General features: G+C 47.9%; 2 protein-coding genes across 2 annotated transcripts in view; one reads left to right on the top strand and one right to left on the bottom strand.

Annotated features, from left to right (window-relative positions):
* CCDC157 (coiled-coil domain containing 157) overlaps positions 1 to 22,265 on the bottom strand; it is a 380,789-nt gene that overhangs the window by 324,287 nt on the left and 34,237 nt on the right. The window lies entirely within an intron of this gene.
* SF3A1 (splicing factor 3a subunit 1) overlaps positions 1 to 22,265 on the top strand; it is a 144,804-nt gene that overhangs the window by 112,900 nt on the left and 9,639 nt on the right. Inside the window, exons 14-15 of the mRNA XM_085635037.1 lie at positions 18,245 to 18,346; positions 19,571 to 19,642. Coding sequence (XP_085491163.1) covers positions 18,245 to 18,346; positions 19,571 to 19,642 — 174 coding nt within the window. The remainder of the gene's footprint in view (positions 1 to 18,244; positions 18,347 to 19,570; positions 19,643 to 22,265) is intronic.

The following is a 22,265-nucleotide window of genomic DNA, read 5'->3' on the forward strand; positions in this document are numbered from 1 at the left end:
GACTTATGCAAAGGCTCATGGATGCGATTACAAACAGTTAACATGTTTAAAGCACAATTCCATGCCTAAAAACACTTATACTTATACACAATAATGTTTTAAAATTTATAAACATTATTGGACTAAATCCACATTTCTAATTAAAAAATGAATTAGAAGGATTCGAACCCTGGGCAATGCAGAATAGTAATTGCATATACAGACACTGCCCCAGTGGGCTAGTCCATGGTCATGATAGCCTAATTGGTAAAAAAATCAGTACTAGAACGCCAAGGTTCAAGGGGTCCAGCCCAAGTGGGCAAAGTTAACACTGTTCTAAACTCATGAGCAGCTTGTCTTATCATCCTCTGAATTACACTAGTCTGCATAAAGTGCTTGTGCTAAATTTTAAAATAAGTCCTAAAACTTACACACGTTACATATTAAATGTTAAAATCAGAGTAGGGAGGGGAACGGCAATAGCTTCATAGGTGCGTGTGAAAGTCTTCTTCAATGTTAAGACCTTCGGGAATTTTTGTGTTGAGTCGAATGATGTAGTTTGATTGGAACTTTCTCAATTTCTTGACTCGATCACCTCCCCTTGCGCTCATTGGGACTGCATCGATTACGTAGTACTCAAATCCCTTGGTATTCCTATTATGGTGCTGATCAAAGTGTCTTGCCACGGGGTAGGTTTTATCCCCATTTTTAATGGCCCTTAGGTGCTGTAGGATCCGCTTATGTACAGGAAGGATCGTGCTGCCCACGTACCGCAGGCCACATGGGCACCGCAGTACATAAACAGCAGCAAAATCGGTCCTGCAAGAATATTGCCCCTTAATCTTATTTACATAGGATGATAGGCCTGCTACAAAGGTGGATGTATTCTTGCCATGAATACAAGCTTTGCATTTTGCACATTTGGAAAAGCCTTCCTTTCTTCTAAGCCAAGTCTTGGACGCCTGTCCCTGAGTAGTTGGCAGCATGTTGCTGACCAGTGATTGCTTCAGCGACTTAGCTTTTCTGAAGGTTATTAGGGGTTTGCGCCCCACAAGTTTCTTAAGTATGGGGTCATTGGCAATAATATGCCAATGCTTTTGCAGGATCTTGCGTATGCTACCCTCTTGGGAGTTAAAGCTAGTGATCAATCTGCACTGGTCCTCGATGGTATTGACTTGTATGCCTGATTGCTTTTCACGGCTAAAGAGTATTTCCTCCCTCGATTTCTTTTGAGCTTTCCAAATGGCTGCATTTACCCAGGCCTGGGGATAACCTCTAGCTGCAAAGCGATTCGTTCCCTTCGTCCTGGTAAGGCTATGGGCCCCAATGGATTGCCCATTGATTTGTACAAATTGCGCCCGGATAAAGTCGCACCGTTTCTCCGTGAAATGTTTTTGGAGTCGCGTGAGCTTGGTTCCCTCCCTAGTGACCAGCGTCTGGCCACCATAGTTGTGATTCCTAAGGAGGGCAAGCCTTGTGATCGTTGTGCCTCATACAGGCCCATTTCCCTATTGAATGCTGAACCGAAGATTCTCGCCAAGGTCCTCGCTAATCGCTTACTCGCTGTTATCTGTGACCTGATTCATCCGGATCAATCTGGTTTCATTCCGCACCGGAACACTGCTCTCAACCTGCGGCGTTTGCATGGCGTTCTCGCCAGGGTGGAGTTTCTTTCCGAGCCGGCCATCTTGGCTTCCTTGGACGCCACGATGGCCTTTGATACGATAGAATGGCCATACCTCTGGGCCACACTGGCGAAGTTCGGTTTCGGGCGGGATTTATTAGTTGGGTGAGACTTTTATATACGGATCCGCTAGCTCAGGTTGTTGTCAATGGGAGGGTGTCCCAGCCCTTCGCTCTCGGGAGGGGTACTAGGCAGGGGTGTCCGTTGTCCCCCCTGCTCTTTGCTCTTGCTCTAGAACCGCTCGCAGCCTGGCTCCGATGGGAACCGTCGATAAGGGGCATTCAGTGGGCCCCCGGCTTTGAGGACCGAGTCTCGTTGTACGCCGACGATATTCTTTTGTACCTCACCTCCCCGTGTGAATCCCTTAATGTCCTCTTTGACGTCCTCACTTCTTTCGGTAAAAACTCCGGGCTGATCATTAATTGGTCTAAATCTTGTGTGTATGTTATTTCCGGTGGCCTTCCCCCCCCTTGCCGAATAGGTTTCCCATTCAAATTTCGCAATCCGGTTTCAAATACTTGGGGGTCTACGTATCGTTGGACCCGGCGGTCCGCCATGAGCATAATCTCCTTCCTCCTCTCCGGCGATTGAAGTTGGATGTGGCTCGGTGGCGTAGGTTGCCGTTGTCGCCACTCGGTCGAGCGGCACTTTTTAAAATGATGTCCCTGCCCCGATTTTCTCTACGCACTCCAGAACTCCTTTGGTATTATTCCGGCGGCCTACTTCCGGGAGGTTGAGGGTTTACAGAGGAGACTTATTTGGGACGGTCGCGCTAGTATCGCTCTTGCAAAACTGACTCTCCCCTGGTATGACGGGGGCATCGCGCTCCCGGACATCAGGAGGTACTATGGGCCTCCCAGCTGTCCGCTATCAACCATGCTACGTATGCACCCGGTCCAAATCTGGCTTTCGAGATGGATAAATATCAGTTGCCTAGTGGCAACTTCAACAGAGCGCTCTATTCTCGGACGGCGGGGAGGAACCTAACGGGACCCACTAAGATTGCAGTACGTGTGTGGAAGGATGCCAATGTGGCCATGCGTTGGAATGATCGCCTGACACGAGCGACCCCCTTGTTTGCGTCGGGCGGCTTGGGATGCCTCTGGACAAGGAAAGGTTTTGAGAACTGGGATATGATTGGCATTAGCAGAGTGGGTGATCTCTGGGTGAAAGGTGCGGTCAAATCCTTTGCGGTGCTTCAGAGTGAGTATGAGTTGAGTGAGAGGGAGTTCTTCAGATACGCACAGGTTCGCCACGCTTTGCTGTCGGTCTTCAAGGCCGGTACCACGGTCCCCGCAGCTTCACCACTCGAGGACCGTATACTTGATGGTCATCTGCCCGATAGTACGATTTCTTTGATTTATAAGAAATTAATCAACAATCGGGCGGACCTCCTTGTGCATCTTCGGGAGGCCTGGACCGGAGACGGGTTGGAGTTGGACGACGAGGACTGGCAGTCTGCACTGTCTTCCCCGAAAGAGGTCGCCATTCCTGCCCGTCTCCGTCTTGTCCAGCTTAAAATTCTTCATCGTGTTTATGTGACGGGTCCTCGTTTGGTTGTGATGGGTTTTTCTTCAGATGGGCTATGTAAGCGCGGCTGTGGAATGAGCGCCACCTTCCTTTATATTCTTTGGGAGTGTCGCGAGGTTGCGGCTTATTGGCGCAGTGTGCATGCGGTAATGGAGTGTGTCACTGGGGTCGCTCTGTTGCCTGAGGCTCGTCGATGTTTGCTGAATGTATGGGAGCCGAATGATTACAACGTTGCCCAGGCCCGGTGGGCGGCACTTGGGAACATGATTGCAAAGAGGGATATCGCGCAGCTTTGGGGTTCCCGACGGCCTCCCACCGTGTCAGTGTGGAAGGAGAACATGGATTGGTGCATGTTCAGAGAGAAGACGGTATATCTGGTCCGGGGCAAGCCCGTGGCGTGGGGTAGAATTTGGGGTCAGTGGAACGCCTACCGAGGTAACATTTGTACGCCCCCTTTTGAAGATACTTCTGACACTTCTCTGTCCCCCTGATCCTGAGGTTCCCGGAATACTGTACTCTTTATGCTGATTATTCTGACTTCCCCGCTGCCTCCCCCCCCCCCCCCCCCCACCCCCCCCCCCCCGGGTCATTTTCATTGACCTCCTGATTCTTTACCTGGTATGGTCCCCCCATCGGCGCTTGACACCGTCTGGACTGTTTCTCGCCTTGAGTTTTGGTTTTTTGTTCTATGTTCGTTCTTTTCCTTTAAAATTTAAAATTTCTGTATCCTGCCTAACTTCTGAGTTGCCGAGAATAACTTTTGTAATCCTGCTGCGCCTCTGGGGATCAGTCGCTGCTTTTTGACGTCATGTAATTGGTATGCATATACTAGTGGCCGGCCCTGGTGGTTGTAGGCCCATGTTTGTACTGCTGGTTTTCTGCACAATAAAGTTTTTTTTTTTTTTTAAATGTGGATTTAGTCCAATAATGTTTATACATTTTAAAACAATTATTGTGTATAAGGTATAAGTGTTTTTAGGCATGGAATTGTGCTTTAAACATGTTAACTGTTTGTAATCGCAACCATGAGCCTTTGCATAAGTCAAACCTGTACTGAACTACTAGTCTGTTTGCACTTTCTATGGTTGAGTAGTTCTACACATATCACGTGATTCACTGTTTGGTTAAAATGGCTGAAAAACTTTATGCTAAATGTTAGTGAACAAGCCTGCAGGGCAGGCGAAACACGTCTAACGTTTTTAGCTGACGGAATAAAATCAAGTTTGCGCAACAGACAAGGCGTCGACATTCCTCTTTGAAAAGGAAGTTTCTTTGATATTTTTGGGCCGTGCTTTGGAGGTCCGTTTGTCGACACCACCTCTGGTCTGGAGGTGGTGGGCATACCGAAGCATTTGGAGGAGAGAGATATATATATATATATATCTTCAAAAGTGGATTTAATTTACATGCAAAACCTTTTCACCTTAGTACATCAGATTATTACAGTGCATTAACCCCTTCAGTGCCCACCCCTTTCCCCGCCCTGTGCCGGCTGTTGCATTAGCGGGCGGGGTTTATGACGAGCTGGTCTCGTCATGGGCACAGCGCAACCGCGGCCCATGACGAGACCAGCTCGTCATGGGCATTGAAGAGGTTAAGAAGTGTTTTGGTTTGGGAAGCGTGTACGACAGTCAGAGAAGATGGTGGCCTTCTAGAGCGGCTCCGTAATCCAGATACCCTATCCCTGGATATCTGTACATTAATCCGATCCCCAGCTGAGACCCACGAGCTCACGGAGTCGACGGGCATCTGGAAATACTGCTGACCGATATTTCAAGTTAATCTGAGGCCGGTGCATGCGTCTGTTGAAGAGAGGCCTGTGAGGTGGGGTGGAGCCCTGGCCTCTGTTGCGAAGGTGAACGGAGGCCTAACCATTTCTGGGGCCGAGACACGCAACGAGATACCGCCCTTGGAGCTGGGCACCCGGCCCGAGACACCTCTCGGTTGTGGAGGGATGAAGAAGTTACGGCCCTTCTCTTGTCCTCACAGGCAGCGATCAAGGAAGATCGCGCAACACCGCAGGCGCTCATACCAACTCGGTGACTGCGGAGGGGCCTGAGCGGAGGGGAAACATCGGAGACATGGGGTGCGTAAGTGTCTCCCACCCACCTCCCAGCGCCGAGGTGTTGCTAGATCCGGGTGGTGCGGGTGAATTACCCGGGTTAATTACACAGGTGAATTAAAGGGTGAGCGACGGATACCCACTGGAATAGAATCGAAAGCGTGGAAAACTGCCAAACCGCAGCAGCATAGACCGCGCTGTCGCCAGGTGTGCGCGGTCGCATCAGTGGGGGAGGACTGACCAAGACCTAGCAGTGAGAGACTGAGATCCATGCTTATCACTTATCCACCATGACCCCTCAGGCATCGGGGGGGGTGGGGGGAGGGAAATACTATCCCTCCATGATATTATGGCTGCTATACAAGGATCCGAACAGCATTGTATGTGCGCCTAGACACTGTCACAGTGGAGGTTTTGCTGATACGAGCGGACCATGGTAATATGGGGGCAAAAGTAAGGGAAGTGGAGGCTCACAGTGACTCTGTTTTGAGACACCAAGACCCTTAAGGTTCATATTGACGAGCTTCAGGCGGCCAATAAAAACCTAGAAGCTAGACTCTATGATTATGAGGGCAGGGCAAGGTGCAACAACGTCCGCATTCTAGGAATCCCAGGTGGAAGGGCCAGCCACAGATTTAATCTTAGAGTACCTCATTCTCAAGCACCGCCAGCCCCACGGTCTCTAAGTTCTTCTCAGTGGAGAGGGCACACCGGGTGCCGGGCGGTCGACCCCATCAGGGCGCCCCACCGAGGCCTATCCATTCCCACCTCTTTAACTTCCATGACCTAGATGGGGTGCTACAACCAGCCCACACTGCTCCACCAGTGCTCTACGATAATGCCCAAGATGCCTTTTTTCTAGACTTTACCCTTGAAGCACAGAGGCAGAGACCTAGCTTTCTGGCATTCAAAAGGGCACTGTGGGCAAGTGAAATACTCAATGCTTTTCCCAGCAAAGTTGCAAATTGAGTCCGAGGGTAGGACCTGGTTTTTTGATCCCCCTGAAGCGTCATGGAATGGCTTGAGGGATGGCGAACAGTCAGTGGCCCTAACCTCAGGGTGCTGGGTGAGAGGCGGAGAGGGTGGTTGACGGCACCTGGTGGACATCTCACAAAGGACACTGTACGGGTGGAGGACCTCTCAATAACTCACCAGGAGAACTAACAACCGAGACCTGTGCTGGATACATTGAGAGATATCCTTTTCTTGAAGGTCCTATGATGTAGCAGTGACACACTTTTGAGTGAGAGGCCCTTAGACCTCTACGGTGGGATGGGGGACCACACCGTATTTGGTTTGATGTTGCCCCTTTTGGCTCAAAGTGATTGCTTCCTCGGGCTCCGAGGCCTGTTCGTTGACTGATGTTGAATTATTATCCTAACTGGTTCAGTGGTGTAACTGTGCGACCACTCTGGGGAGGGGGGCTGGGTACGAGGGAGGTTCACAGTGTCCTTAGTCTTCTATGTGGGGGTGGGACGGCAGGCGCTCTGCTGAATTGGGCGGTGGGCAGTTCTGGGTCTGTCAATCAGGAATGCGGGGAGGGGGGGTTGTTCTAAAGGGAGAGGGCATGTTGTATTTAATCTGTTTCCTTCTTACTCTGTATTGCGTTATGAGGCCGACAGTTTTGACACTCACCACTTAACTCCACATAGCATGGTCAATGGTGCCAGGACGAGTTTACATCTCTATATAGGGAGATTCAGCCGGCCCGAAGTTGGGGGAAACAAGACACAACTTTGTACTCTCACTATGGCCGAAAAGACTATCCCTGAAATTTGACTGACAAGGAATGTAAATGGTCTGGGAGATAAAATCAAACGTGAATAGTGCTTCAATTTGTGAAAGGGTTTTCCCTGACATTATCCTCTTGCAAGAAACCCACCTTATAGGTAACTCCTGTAGAGCTCTAGACTGCTGGGGGTACAAAAGGGTGGTGCACGCGGGTTACACCTCTGGTTCCAGGGGCACTAGTATACTTCTCAAGAAACTGTTTCCCTTTTCTGTTGATAAGACCTGGTCAGACAAGTTAGGTAGATATTCTGTCCTCTCTGGTACATGGGAGGGGGAAACTATCAACATCCTCTCGGTATATGTCCCACCGACCATGCATGGGGCAACGTTGCCCGACTTGAGAGCCCTTATGCTTGAATTTTCAATGGGGAGGCTCTTGTTGGGAGGAGTTTTCAGTATGACTGTGTGACAATAGAGACCAACTGCCACCTAGGCAACCACTCCCCTCCCAGACCCGATTGGCAGAATTCCTTTTAGCCCTAGGCCTGATAGACATTTGGAGGACACTCAGTCCTAAGGAGCAAGAATATACTGTTCGAGGCATATGAGCTGCAGATCGTACACTATGCATTACATCGCCATCTGGTGTTGGGCTCGGATGCTTGCACCTTGTTGTTGTCTTGGAAGAAGTCTTTAGTAGTCACGAGATAGGTGACTCCTCCCTTGGACGATAGTGCGCATAGGCATCGACTCCATCCTCAGATTGTTTTTTTCCGCCATTGGGTTCGGATGTAACTTTTGCGCTCCAGTTCGACACTTTGTTTTACAAACTTATTCGACGCGCAAACTCTCCGGTATTGTTATCGATCACGTGAGCTTCGCCGCGCAACTCCACTCTATTCCGGTTGTCAACGCAGGCCGTTGGGTCCATCCATGCCGTCGTGCCTACAGCTTATGGAAAGGACTCCATTTAAAAAATGCCCCCAGTGTGGAGCGAAGTTCCCACACAGTGACCATCACAAGGTCTGTAACCTGTGTCTCTCGCCAGAACATGACGAGAACAATTGCCAGGCCTGCGCCTCTTTTCGATCGAAAAAGACCATCCATGATCGCCGGGCCCGACGACCCATCATGGCGCAGCAAGCAGCTCTGGAACCAGTGGACATCTTTGATGAAGGCCCAGATGTCCCAGAAGCAGATTCCGAAGACCTCAATCGTGTCCGAAGCAGACGACTCAGACGACCACATCACTCCTGGTCAACGAGTGAGTACAATTGCCCCTACCCCCACTCCACCCCAAGGAAAGAAGGCCCTGGTCAAGACTTCGCCTGCTGGCCCCAGTCGCGACCAAAAACACACTTCAGAAGCCCCTCCCTCGGGCTCGGCTCCGAAGATCAAGGAAAAGCCTTCCGGTAGCTCGGGACCGAGCAAACCGTATATCCCTGTCCCGAAAGCGCCTTCAGCACCGAAACCGGGTGACCACCCTACTCCTAAAAAGAAATCGGCTCCGACCACCTCGACGCCGAAACAAAAACCTTCGGAACCAAAGCCTTCGGAGCCGAAGAAGATTTCAGTCTCCATAGCCAAGCCAAAAGACTCTAAAACACCTCCTAAGGCCTCGGAGCACAAAACTCAACTCCACTCGGACCCAAAAAAGTCGGCGCCGAAAGCGGTAGTCAAGGCGAATAACTTTTTCGACCGGATCCCATCGATCCAAAACAGAAAAAATTGCATATTGACCCCAAAACAAGACATGTGGCCACTGTGCCGCAAAAGAAGAGGAAGCTGGACACAACAGACACTCCTGCAGTGCCTCTGAAGAAAAAAAGACTGTGCCATTTCCCCTATAAGACCCTCTACTCCTGTTCTTCCTCCTCCTGTTCCTCCTCCTATACCTCTCACCTCCACAGCCTACACCACTTCCTAATACACCACCACCACATGATGATGATGAAGTAGGGGGGGCAAAAATGACTCTTTCACTGACCCTGACAATGATACGGACACGCCACAAGATGACTGGGACGATTATGACGACCCAATAGATCCCCCAGACCTCCCAGATCCCCACCCATATCCAACAAAACCATCTCCCCCAGATGACAATATTGGATTTGGGCAGCTTGTTAACAGAGCTGCTATTTACCATGGCGTTCACATGTATTCAGACCCGGCAGAGGAAGATTTCCTCCTAGACACTTTTGAACAGTCGCAAAAAAATCTGTACAAATACTGCCAATTTTCAAAGGGGTCATTAAATATGCCCGAGACATATTCAAGGACCCAGTGAGAATTAGAATTCTCAATCCCAGGATAGATTAAAAAATACAAACCTGCCCCCAACGATCCCGCCTACATCAGAGGGCAGCTACCCCTATACTCACTAGTTATGTTATGTTATGTTATGTTAAACAGGTTTTTGTATAGCGTGCGGCTACTCGAAAGAGTGTCCCGACGCTTTAAATTGCACGCTAATCGCAAAACACAACAGAAAAAATGAACAGAAACAGAAAGAGAAGAGACCTGATAGGACCTGAAACTAAGAAGTGAAAAGCCAAGTTTTAAGCCCCTTCCTAAAGGCCAACAGGTTGGTAGTGCTGCGCAGGGACACAGGCAATTTATTCCACAGCTGAGGCGCTAAAAATTTAAAGGAGCGGCCACCAATGCGAGCTCTCTTCACGCGGGGCACTACCGCAAAAAACAAGGCTTCAGACCTAAGCGATCTGGCAGGACGATAAAAAGACAGCCTTTTCTGAAGATATTTTGCTCCAGATGTGTGCAAGGCTTTGTGTGCCAGGGTGAGAGATTTAAAAACTATCCGCTTCCGGACAGGAAGCCAGTGCAGAGCCTCCAAAAGGCCCGAGGCTCTGGCACGGCGAGATAGTCCAAAAATAGCACGTGCTGCCGAATTCTGAACAACCTGTAATCGTTGAAGCAGGTATTCTGGCAGGCCGAGATAGAGAACGTTGGAATAGTCTATTCTCGAGCCTATCATCGCCTGCACCGTGATCTTCCTGTGTTCCTCCGATAACAAGGGAAGGAACTTGCGGAGCATCCGGAGTAAGCCAAAGCAGGTCCCTGTGAGACCGATTACCTGCGAGCGTAGTGCGAGGCCATTGTCGATCTTAATCCCAAGGTTTTTCGCTACCTGGGACGAACTTGCTGGTGGAAACATGTTCTCAGGCCACAGTAGTGTTCAACGCTAGAAAACGCACCAACTCACAAACCTCCGGTGACGCACCACCTCCGGACAAGGAATCTAAGCTGCTAGATGCCTCTGGCAAGAGAGTTGCCGCCCAAGCAGCCAATCACTGGCGCATAGCTAATACCCAAGCAATACTTGCGGGGTATGATAGGGCTCACTATGACAGACTAGAAACCCTATTCCAACACTTGCCTGATCAGTACAAGGCTCAGGCAAATGACTTGATTCAGGAAGGCAAATTAATCACCAACACCTCAATCAAGTGTATCCTGGATGCAGCCGACACAGCCTCTAGGTCCATTAACACTAGTGTGCTGCTCAGACGACATGACTGGCTACGCATTTCAAGCTTTAAACAAGAGCTACAAGCCACCATCCTCAACCAGCCGTTCAATCAAGAACAATGTTTTGGACCGGCTGTAGACACCACCCTGGAAAAAATTAAAAAGGACACGGAGCCTGCTAAGTCCATGGGAGCATTAGTCTCCAACCACACGTGGTTCCTTTCGTCGCTCCTTTTATAGAGGAGGATCCAAAAACATGGAAATAGACACTACCTCCACTTATTACAAAAATACAACACAAACATCCCCCAATAGAGGATATTTTAGGGGAGGATACAGGGGAAATAACAATAAAGGAAGAGGCCCAGGTGATAACACCCGGACCTACCCCCGTAATAAACAGTGACTTCCCTCCACTCCCCCCCCAGACCATTCTACTCCGGTCGGGGTAAGGCTTTCACAGTTCCTGCCTGCCTGAAACTCCATTACAACAGACAAGTGGGTAAGACAAATTATCCAGTATGGTTACTGCCTGGAACTTACTGGAACCCCACCCACCATACCACCCAAACAGCGTCCAATGTCCACAGAACATCTTGCGCTCTTAAAGAAAGAAGTTCTGTCACTGCTTCAAAAGCAAGCGATAGAACCGGTTCCCTTACGCCATCAGGGGACAGCGGTTTACTCGCTGTATTTCCTAATCCCCAAAAAGGACGGCACCCCCAGGCCAATACTCTACCACAGACCGCTCAATCTTTACATACACTCAGATCATTCCCACGTGATCACTCTTCAACAGGTTCTCCCACTACTTCAACAAGGCGACTTCCTTGCCACACTAGATCTCAAGGACGCCTACTTTCATATTCCGATTCACCCTGCTCACAGAAAATACCTATGATTCATAGTGGACGGACAATTCACAGTCCTTCCTTTCGGGGTTACCACCGCGCACAGAGTGTTCACAAAATGTCTGGCAGTAGTAGCAGCACACCTCAGAAGACAACAAATCCATGTCTTTCCATACCTCGACGACTGGCTCATAAAAGCCAAGTCACAAACCGTGTGTTCATCACACTTATCAAACCATCCAGCTGCTACACAACTTGGGATTCACAATAAACTACAACAAATCACATCTCCAGCCCTCCCACATACATCAGTATCTAGGGGCCACAATAGACACCTCCAGAGCTCTGGCATATCCAACTCCAGCCAGGCTAACCAGTATGCATGCCCTAGTTGCCAAATTTCAACAACAGCACTCCCTCCCAGCAAGGGTATTCATGCAACTCGTAGGAATGATGGCCTCTTGCATCTTTATTGTACCTCATGCAAGACTTCAAATGCGCCCCTTACAGGAATGCCAAGCACATCAGTGGAACCAGGCCCAAAGACAACTAACAGATCTGGTGTTGGTGGACGGCCGCACACATCGCTCTCTGCAGTGGTGGAACATCCAAAGGACGGCTGTTCCTCGAGCCAGTTCCACAGATAGTGCTAACAGACGCATCACTCACCGGTTGGGGAGCCCATCTCCTAAAACATACAATTCAAGGCAAATGGACCACTCAACAAAATGTGCTCCATATCAATCACCTGGAATTACTAGCAATATTCCTAGCACTCAAATCGTTCCAACTACACCTACAACACAAGACTGTCCTAGTCCGGACGGACAACATGACAGCCATATATTACATACAAAAACAGGGGGGCACACATTCTTTGCAGCTGTCCAAGCTCGCACAAAGCATTTGGAGATGGTCCATTTCACCAAACATATACCTGCTGGCAGAACACCTTCCAGGAGTTCACAATCAGATTGCAGATCTGCTCAGTCAGACAACAAATACACAAATGGGAACTTCATCCCCAAATTCATCAACCATTTTTTCAGATGTGGGATCAACCAGAAAACTGTTCGCCGCAAACGCAAAATGCCCAACCTTCGCCTCCAGGTTTCCACACCCGTTGTCCAAGGGCAATGCGATATGGATGAATTGGTCTGGAAGATATTGGTCAGGAAGATTTGCGTATGCTTTTCCGCCACTCCCACTGATTCCCCTAGTTGTACGCAAGCTCAAACACCAGTCTCTCAAAATGATCCTGGTGGCTCCCACATGGGTACGCCAATCGTGGTTCACAACATTACTGGAACTCTCAGTAGTTCCACACCAAAAACTACGCCTCTCCCCATAATTGCTAACGCAGAACCATGGAGAGATAAGGCTCCCTGATGCAGGACAACTGAATCTAGCGATTTGGCTGCTGAAGTCCTAGAGTTCAGTTATCTTAACCTTCCGCCGGACTGTATGAACATCATTAAAGAAGCCAGACGCCCTACTACTAGAGCTTGCTATGCAGCAAAATGGAAAAGATTTGTCATCTACTGCAACAACAATCCTATTGATCCGCTGGATGCTTCCAACCAGAACATTGTTACTTGTTACACTTGCAAAGATGTAATCTGGCATATTCATCCATAAGGTTACATCTCGCAGCAATTTTGGCTTATTTACAAAATAGACAACACTTGTCACTATTTCGAGCGCCTGCAATTAAAGCGTTTATGGAGGGACTTAAAAGAATAATTCCTCCCAGATTACCACCATCTCCAGTGTGGAATTCAAACATTGTTCTTACCAGGCTCATGGGTCCCCGATTTGAACCCCTACATAAATGTGAACTTCAATTTCTCACATGGAAAGTAGCTTTCCTTGTTGCAATTACCTCTCTCAGGAGAGTAAGTGAGATCCAGGCTTTAACCATACAAGAACCATTCTTACAAATACATCGTGACAAGGTGGTTCTCAGAACAAATCCAACATTCTTTTCCAAAGTCCTCTCTTTTCATCTAAACCAATCAGTTGAGTTACCGGTGTTTTTTCAAAACCCAGACTCAGTAGCAGAGAGAGCCCTTCACACGCTAGACGTTAAAAGAGCACTACTATATTACATCGACAGGACTAAACCTTTTCGAAAGACAGAGCAACTGTTTGTAGCCTTCTCTCCACCTCATAAGGGTAACCCCATCTCCAAAGCTGGGATCGCCAGGTGGATAGTAAAATGTATTCAAATATGCTTCCAAAAAGCTAAACGCACATTAACAATTCCCCCTAGAGCGCATTCAACACGCAAACTAGGGGCTTCCATGGTATTCTTAGGGAACATCCCCTTAGATGACATATGTAAAGCAGCAACATGATCTACACCACACACCTTCACCAAACACTGCTGTGACATGCAGGCTACACAACAAGCTTCTGTAGGCCAAGCTGTTCTTAAAAACACTCTTTCAAACCACTGCAATGGATACAGGTGACCACCGCTAGGGGAGACACTGCTGTACAGACTATGCATAGTGTACGATCTGCAGCTCATATGCCTCGAACGGAAAATGCTACTTACGAATGTGCATCTGTTCTTGGCATGTAGAGCTGCAGATCCGTACAGGCCCACCCGCCTCCCTGGGATCTGTATCCGTTCCAGTATTATCTTTATTAGATACATTGGCATGGACATCTTTTCTATTTCTTACTGACTCCATCATTTCCCATCATGGCGAAAAACAATCTGAGGAGGGAGTCGATGCCCATGCGCACTATCGTCTAAGGGAGGGGTCACCTATCTCCTATCTCGTGACTGCAAAAGACTTCTTCCAAGACAAAAACGAGGTGCAAGCATCCGAGCCCAACACCAGATGGCGATCTAATGCATAGTGTACGGATCTGCAGCTCTACATGCCAAGAACAGATGCACACTGGTAAGTAGCATTTTCCTTCCACTCAGGGCACACAGCAGTCTCTCGCGAATTGACCTCCTGGTATCGTTAGCACCACATCTTACACATTTTAGAGATGTACAACACTTAGCGAGAGGAATATCTGATCATTCCCCAATATGGGCATGATAAAGCGTAGGCACTTCACGTTCCAACAAAACAATCGCCATCAACCCTTGGTATATTTAAAATACCAGAGATCAGGAAGGGACTTGTTAAAGCTACAGACAACTACCTCAAAGAAAATGAGCACTCTGTTACCTCATTGGTGACACTTTGAGAGACCTATAATATGGTAGTCAGGGGACCAGCCCTCTCTTTAATAGTGGGGCACAAGCGAAACAGGGCAGCAGTGGAGGCGCTAAAGCACGATATTTTAGACTTAGAGGCACAACTGGTAGGGAATGATAGTGATGATGTGCAACGCACCTTAAGCCTCAAACAACAGGAATATAAAGACCAGGTGACAGTTGGCTAGTCTCTCAAACAAGGGGACGCAACACCTCAACATATTCCAAAACACTCAGTTCCCTGTGACAGATACCTATTTTAAAGCCTTACAGAGTGAGATCAGAACTGTGTTAAGGGATGGAGGCTCCCCACGAATCGCCCTTAGTAAGCGGACTCGCGGTTGGTATGATGGAGGGATAGCCTTGCCTGATATCCAAACATACTACAAAGCGATGCAGTTGACAACTATCAACCAGCAGGGTAATCTACCATTTACTGAACCTGCTTACCTGATGGACCGTTTGGTTCCCCAATTAAAGGGGTATCTCGGAGCACTCTACACTAAGCCGCGTCGCCTCACCTTGGCGGGACTGATGGCACAGACCCTCACCAAGCTGGGATGGAGAAATAGAATTACTCCGGCGACACCATTGTGGGACTCCGAGCTTCTAGGTACAGTGGGCACAAGACAGGGCTTCGACAAATGGGACCTGATGGGGCTCTCGAGGGTGGGAGACTTTTATTCCGGGACAGAGATGATACCCTTTGCGGACTTACAAAAGTCCTACGTCCTACATCCCACTGAGGCTTTGTTATTTGCAGCTTCGCCACGCCCTGCAGGCGCACTGGCCCATGGAGCGGTCCTCCCAGAATCATCGCCACTAGAAAATAGCCTCCTAGATGAACCTATTACTCGCAGGGCGATATCGCTGACATATCAAAAGTATAATCAATTCACCTGATACTCTTAAACGCTTAAGGGAATGCACGAAGACGATTGGTGAGAAGCCTCGGCATCACCTAGGGATGTGCTCATCAGGACTCTGTTCCGATTGGTCCAGCTTAAAATACTACATAGGGCCTACATCTCCTGCAACACGATCGTAAAAATGGGCAAAAGAGTAGATCGGCTGTGTCACAGACGTGGGCAGGAAGAGGCATTCTACCACTTCATTTGGGCTTGACCCAAAATTCAATCCTATTGGGACTCAGTGGTGCTGTGCATGAATGGGATCTGTGGTGAGAATTTAATGATCTTGCTCAAGTAGTGTCTGTTTAATGTGTGAGAGGCTTAGGATGAGCCGATCAAACCTGGGTAACTCTAGGTTTGATGATTGCAAGCGTAACCTAGCTCATCTTTGGTGGGCCGGAACTACACCAACTCTCCTGGAGTGGAAGAGAGACCTGGATTGGTGTATGGTAGCAGAAAAACGGTTGTATGATGCAACCACGATTCCCCCAACCCCACCTGCCTAAACAACGAGTTCTGAATAACGACCGTGTCTTTACCATGCATTCCTTTACCATGCATTCCTTTACCTTGAATCATCATGGTAAAAGCATGTATGTTAAAGGGGCATGTGTGGCTAAGGTCGCCATCCCCCTCCCCACTGCTCTAAGGTACAATCACCCCCACCCCGTCCGAGGTGCAAATACCCCTACCCTCTCCCAACTCCCACGCTGTGCCCTCCCCCTTCCTTGATGCCTAAAATCCTGTCCCTGCCCTGCCCTCCCCTAAAAACTTCCCCCACTACCCATTTCCCTCCCCCTGAGGCCTAATACCTAACCCTTAATTAAAAAAACTACCCAAACACTCCCACAGCCCTGAAAACTACCCTTAACCCCCAGCCCTGAAAACTAGCACCAAATCACCCAAGCCCAGAAAACTACCCGACCCAATCCCCAGCCCACAAAACTACCCCCGACTCACCCTCAAACCAGAAAGCTACCCGACCCCCCCAGCCTACAAAACTGCTCCGACCCATAAAACTACCCCAGACCCACCCCAGCCCACAAAACGTATCCCAACCCACCCCCAGCCCACAAAACAGCACGACTCACCCCAGCCCACAAAACTACCGACCCCCCCAGCCCTACTTACCTCACAGTAGATCACTCCCTGCTTCCGTCCAGTGCAGCCCACAGCCCACAAGATTCCCAACTCACCCCAGCCCACAAAACAAGCCCCGACCACACCAGCCCACAAAAGTACCCCACCCCCAGTCCACAAAACATTCCCGACCCACCCCCCAGCCTACAAAACAGCCTGGCCCACAAAACAACCCTGACCCAGCCCACAAAAGTACCCGACTCACCCCCAGCCCAACTTACCCCACCTCTCCCTGCTTCCATTCGTTCTGCAGCTAGACCGCACATAAGCCTTAACCACGCACATGCGTGGTTAAGGCATGCATGGTGGGGCTTGCGGAGTCTGAACACTCGTGGTTTAGACCACCGTGTTCGACTGTTTTCCAGAAAATCTAGTCTACGAGAGCAGAAACTGCCCCCGGAAATGGGAAAAGGTATGAAACAAGTGGAATGTGTACAGGGGGAGCCTGTGTGCCGCCCCCCAGTATTAGGATGGTACCATCATTGGTCTATGAGGTGACTAACAGATCGGGCCCAAAGTGGGATAATAGTGAAATTGTCATTTACTGAAATGGAGTATCATGAAGAAATGTATTATGTGGTGTTGTACTGTTTTGCAGCTAGCTATAGGTACATGACAGTGGTGTGTTGTAATGTTATTAACTGCTTTAAACCAATAAACCGATTTATAAAACAAAATGATTTTCTTTTTAAAGCGATAGTTTTGAAACATGAATTTAGTAGCATCCATTCTACCTCCCGCCCCCCCCTCCCTTTGACAACAATGTCAATAGTGAACCAAGAGGCAAGTCAGTATCTTTGTGCACTCTTTGTGTGGCCTGATTTCATATTATGCATGATGAACAATATTATAGTTTATTAAATCAAACACAGGACTGGGTTTTGTGCAGCGCACATCCTGAAGTCATGTGTTTCAAGGTTCTCTAATATGTAATATTGAAGAAATAGGAGGGAAAGTGAACTAAAACAATTGCCTAGGATCACATAATTTGGTAAAGTTGGGAAGCTGGGATTAATCCCAAGTTTTCTGGTTTCAAATTGTGCATTTGAGCCACTAGATGTATATGCTTCACTTCCCCAGAAACCACAGTACCGCCAATGCCCCCCTAACTCCCACCCCACTGGCATCAATGCGGCCCTTAGTCAGATCACAGACCAAACTTATTGGCCAATGTGAAAATGTGTTTGCGTACCCACACTCTACCCCATACCCCTATGCTGTTATGGTATATTCAAAATGAAACAAGAATACTTTCTCACACCTTTGGGCATGGCATACGTTGATTTGGCAGTGCACTTGGATTAGCACACCCTCTAGTCTTAGACAGTTTGTGCTTAACCTCCTTTGAAATATCACCGATGTGGGAGAAGGTGGTTACTGTTATTTGCAACTCATTAAAGGGAGGTACAAACCAGATACACAGATCTGAATCCCGCTTGGTGGGGTTGAGATCTTGCCTCTTTAACATGGAGACCCTACATGAACACTGATCCACATGTCTGTTGCATCTTGGATTTTGTATAATAATTGAGACATCCCAGGTTGGGTCACTTTTCTAGTAATAAGCTCCTAATTTGTCATGAGCAGTTTAGTTCCGTTGATTATTTGCTCATTTCTAACTCATGAATCTCTGTTTCTCTATAGGGTCCAGTTACAGTCAAAGTCCAAGTTCCTAACATGCAAGATAAGACCGAATGGAAACTAGGTGGACAGGGGCTGATGTTTACTCTCCCACTCACAGACCAGGTGTGTAATTTCTGTATATGCTGCTAGCCAGCTATATATATATTTTTAATTAGGAGGTGAAGGTATGTGTTTTATTTAGCAACGCTTGTATTATCATGGATATTATGTGGGACGGGTATGCTCAGACGTGAGTCCCGTGCTCTCCATGCCACTGGAATCAAGCTATCCTGGCTGAAGAGGGGTGAAACCCCGAAACCGGTCCTAGAATGCTTGGTTCCAGTCCAGCGGGGACCTGGCTTGGCAGTTCGGGCTGGACTGTTCCCATGAGGCAGAGGGTCAAGACTGATTTGCATATGGCTGGGTTCAAACTGGAATGGCATGGTGAGCAAAAAAACTATGGATTTAAGCCCAGATCTCTGTACTGGGGTGAATGTATGACATTGTTCTGCATTCTGTCCATCGACTGTTGTTTTTGCATCATGGATATTAAGGCATATCAAATTGAAAACCACAGTCTGGGTGAGTTGTAGATAGACTTGTACTAAGATGTGTACTGTTATGTAGAGGGGGACTTCCCATTGATGTTAAACATACCGGTGATGTAAATTGGAATGAAATCTCATTCTTTCCATGCTGCAGTTTCAATTTTTTCCTGCAATTGTGCATGAGGTTTCCCTCTCCTCTCATTCCTTCTTTCATCTTTGCTTATCCAAAGGTGCCTGTGCCATCTGCTCACTGACAAGTCTGAGCTTACCCAATCCTTCTCTTGATGCCCTCTCCAAAGCATCCATACACGTATGGATGCTTTGCATAATTTGATCATACCATTCTCTCCATAGTAAGAATTTATTTACTCCTGAGGTCTGTCACTTCCATCACTGACTCAAAGGTTCATTTCTCCCCCTGGTCTAAGATTTATTTCTCCATTTCAAAGTTCCTTGTTTACCCTGGGTGGTGATCTCTTCTCCTGCAGGGTTTAGCTTTTGTACTCCCACACAACTCAGCTTTACTACTATGCCAGTTCGCGGCTCCGCCGGGTCGCCAGCTCACGGCTCCCCCGGGTTGCGAGTTTGTGGCTCACCACCTCGCAGGTCCCCCAGGTCGCCAATTTATTTCCCACTGCACTCCCAAGAGTCAATTTTCTGAGTGGTCCTCTCCTAGATTCCTGCAGGGTTGCTTCCCCAGGAATTCTTGGGATTGCCTTTTCTCATGGGGCTTTCTTGTCTTGATGTTTCTCTCTACCAGTTTATCTTTGACGTACTTATGTTTATATTTCCTTTGTAGGTGTCTGTTATTAAGGTTAAGATACATGAAGCAACCGGAATGCCTGCAGGAAAACAGAAACTTCAATACGAAGTAAGTGTTTAAAGATTTTTTTTAATGTCGTGGCCTAAATTTAATTTAATACCTCCTCTCTTGCCTTCTCCATACTGCTGGAATTGTGAGGATATGCCTTGAAAACAGTACAGAATGCAGTGCTTGCTAGACTGTATATGGTATACCACTAAGTGGTTATATTGAGTCCAGAGATTTCCCCGTTAATGTACAGGGCTCAATCTAAACCCAAAGTGCTCCATTTGTGGTAGTGTAGGCGAGCAACTTTAGGCCTAACACAGGGGAGTGTAAGACATTTATTATGCACAACGGGACTATAAATGGCACACGACTCAAAAAGGAGATCCACACCAATTTTATCGAAATAAGCTTCTTTCAAAATTTATTTTAAGACCAAGATGTTCGCAAAAAGGTAAGAGGTAAGTACCTTTTGCAGGATAAATACTCAATACTTTAAAGAGAGGACACTTTTCAAGCTTTGAAATGTTAACCTATGGAGGAAAACAAGAGTGCGGTTTTTCAGGTAAGTTCATGACATCAAAACTGCACCACAGCGGTAAAGTGGTGGCCGGGTGCAGAGGTCAGATTCAGGGTCGATGCCAAATGGAAACTGGGGGTTCTCGCAGATGCTCTGCTCACTGGTGAGTAAAGCGGTGTCCGAGGGTCGATATCCTGGGGTATAGGTAAGTACGGGAGGGCCACAAGGCAGCACTAAAATTACACCCTCAACAGCACAGCGGCAGCCAGGTGCAGAGCGCCAACACAGCGTCGGGTGCCCAAGGCAATCCAATGAGGGAGATCGAGGTTGAAGAAAGGCTACAGGCTCAGGCCAGGAGACCAGGTGAAGAAAACTCACAGCTGCCCAGGTAGGTCGAGATACTGGGGACATGAAGACAGTCGGTAAGGATCCCCAAGGCCCAGGAGCTTTAGGTGCAGGGGTGTCCTTCGGCATTGGAAGCAGCTTACTGGGCAGGTTGCGATCAGGGGGAGTCTTCAAGTGCTGCAGTCCTTAAGGCAGAGTCTGGCAGTGGCTAGCCCACAGTAGACTCGTGCTCAGACACGTTGGGGAACCTTCAGAGGATCGGTGGGCCACTTGGGCTCAGATGCAGAGGTGGGGAGTTCGTGGTTCCTCAGAGCAGAGTTCTTTTCTTTGTGGAGGGTTTTTTCTGGACAGGTCCACTGGAGAATTAGAGTCCATATCGAAGGCAGGCAGTCCTCCCAGGGCTTGGGAGGTTGCTGGGCGTGCATGACAAGTCTTCTTTTTGTAGCAGAGGTGAAAGGCAGCAGACAGGCCAGCAGGGCTGGCGCGGAGTCTGTGACTGGTCCTTCTTCTCTCGTTCTGGTGCAGCTTTTCAATGTCTGGGCTTCTTTGGTCATCGTAGATCTGATCTCTGGGTCTGGGGAGCCACCTAAATTCTAGATTTAACAGGTAGGGAATAATGGGTTACTTACCTGGGGTGTCTACACCCACTATTATGCCTCCCTCCTATGGGAGGGGGCATAACCGTAGCCCTGAATGGATAAGTTCCTCCATCTTCAAGATGGTGAGCACTGAAACATTTGCTTTACTTCACCTCCAGCACCTGAGGGGCGCAATTGTGAGGAAGTACCTTTTTTCATGGTTAGGCCACCACATTTTGCCTGGTTTTGATGTGGTTTCAATTGTAGTGCGCAGGGTCCCTGCCATCCGGGTCCCCTGTGCCAGTGCTTCTCCCCTTAAAACATATTTCCAATTGGTACTTCTAGTAACTTACTATGGACGTACGGGGTCAGAAGTACCAATTGTGGGCATGTATTTAGGGAAAGAACACTGGTACTGGTAACCTGGATAGCAATGACCCAGTAATATACAGTCAAAGTTGCATCAAAAGCCAGGCAAAAAAGTGGGTGGGTGGGGGGTGGGGGGTGGGGGGGGTACTGCAACAGAAACCCATTTTCTCACAGCAACAAATAAAACCAAGACCCTTTAATTCTGTAGTTATTCAACACGCTAGTCTCTCTGTCTAAAATACAACTCCCATTGCACATTTGAAAGGGTTTATAGTTGATCCTTGAACTAAAGTGGTCTTATTCGTGGTTGGTAGTGTGGCTTATGCAAATAGTCTTAGCTGCTATGTTAAGTCGTCCTAACCAGAGAAATGCAGGAATTGCAACGTTGAAGGAGCTGAATGCATTTCAATGAAATGGACATGATTGTGCTGTATGTGAACACATGGTTTATTTGTTTTCCCAAAATTGTTCAAGAATCAATTTTCATGAAATAGTTGATTCGGTTTTTCCTGCTGGCTTGAGTTTCGCCCAAGCTAGCCCAGTCTTTTGAATTTTTTTCTTTTTTTTAAAATGGAAAATGCTGTTTCAATGTGGCATCTTGGTACTAGAAGTGTGCATACAATTAATTGTATGGGTCCTTACGAGTATGTTTCTTTTCCTGCATCACCTTATCACCCTGTTGGAAACCATTTGGGCCTGTTTGCTGTCTATCTTTAAACAAAAGCTATAGACAGACCCACACTGAATTATTTCACTTCACAGTGAAGGTTTTCTTGTTTTAGCTTTTCTTTTTTTTTTTTCTTAGTTTCATGTACATTATCATGGCATTGGTTATTAAATTCTATTAGTTAATCTGATTAAAAATACTTGGAAA

Source organism: Triturus cristatus, chromosome 11 (genome assembly GCF_964204655.1).
Source record: "Triturus cristatus chromosome 11, aTriCri1.1, whole genome shotgun sequence".
In the NCBI taxonomy this organism is placed as follows: domain Eukaryota; kingdom Metazoa; phylum Chordata; class Amphibia; order Caudata; family Salamandridae; genus Triturus; species Triturus cristatus.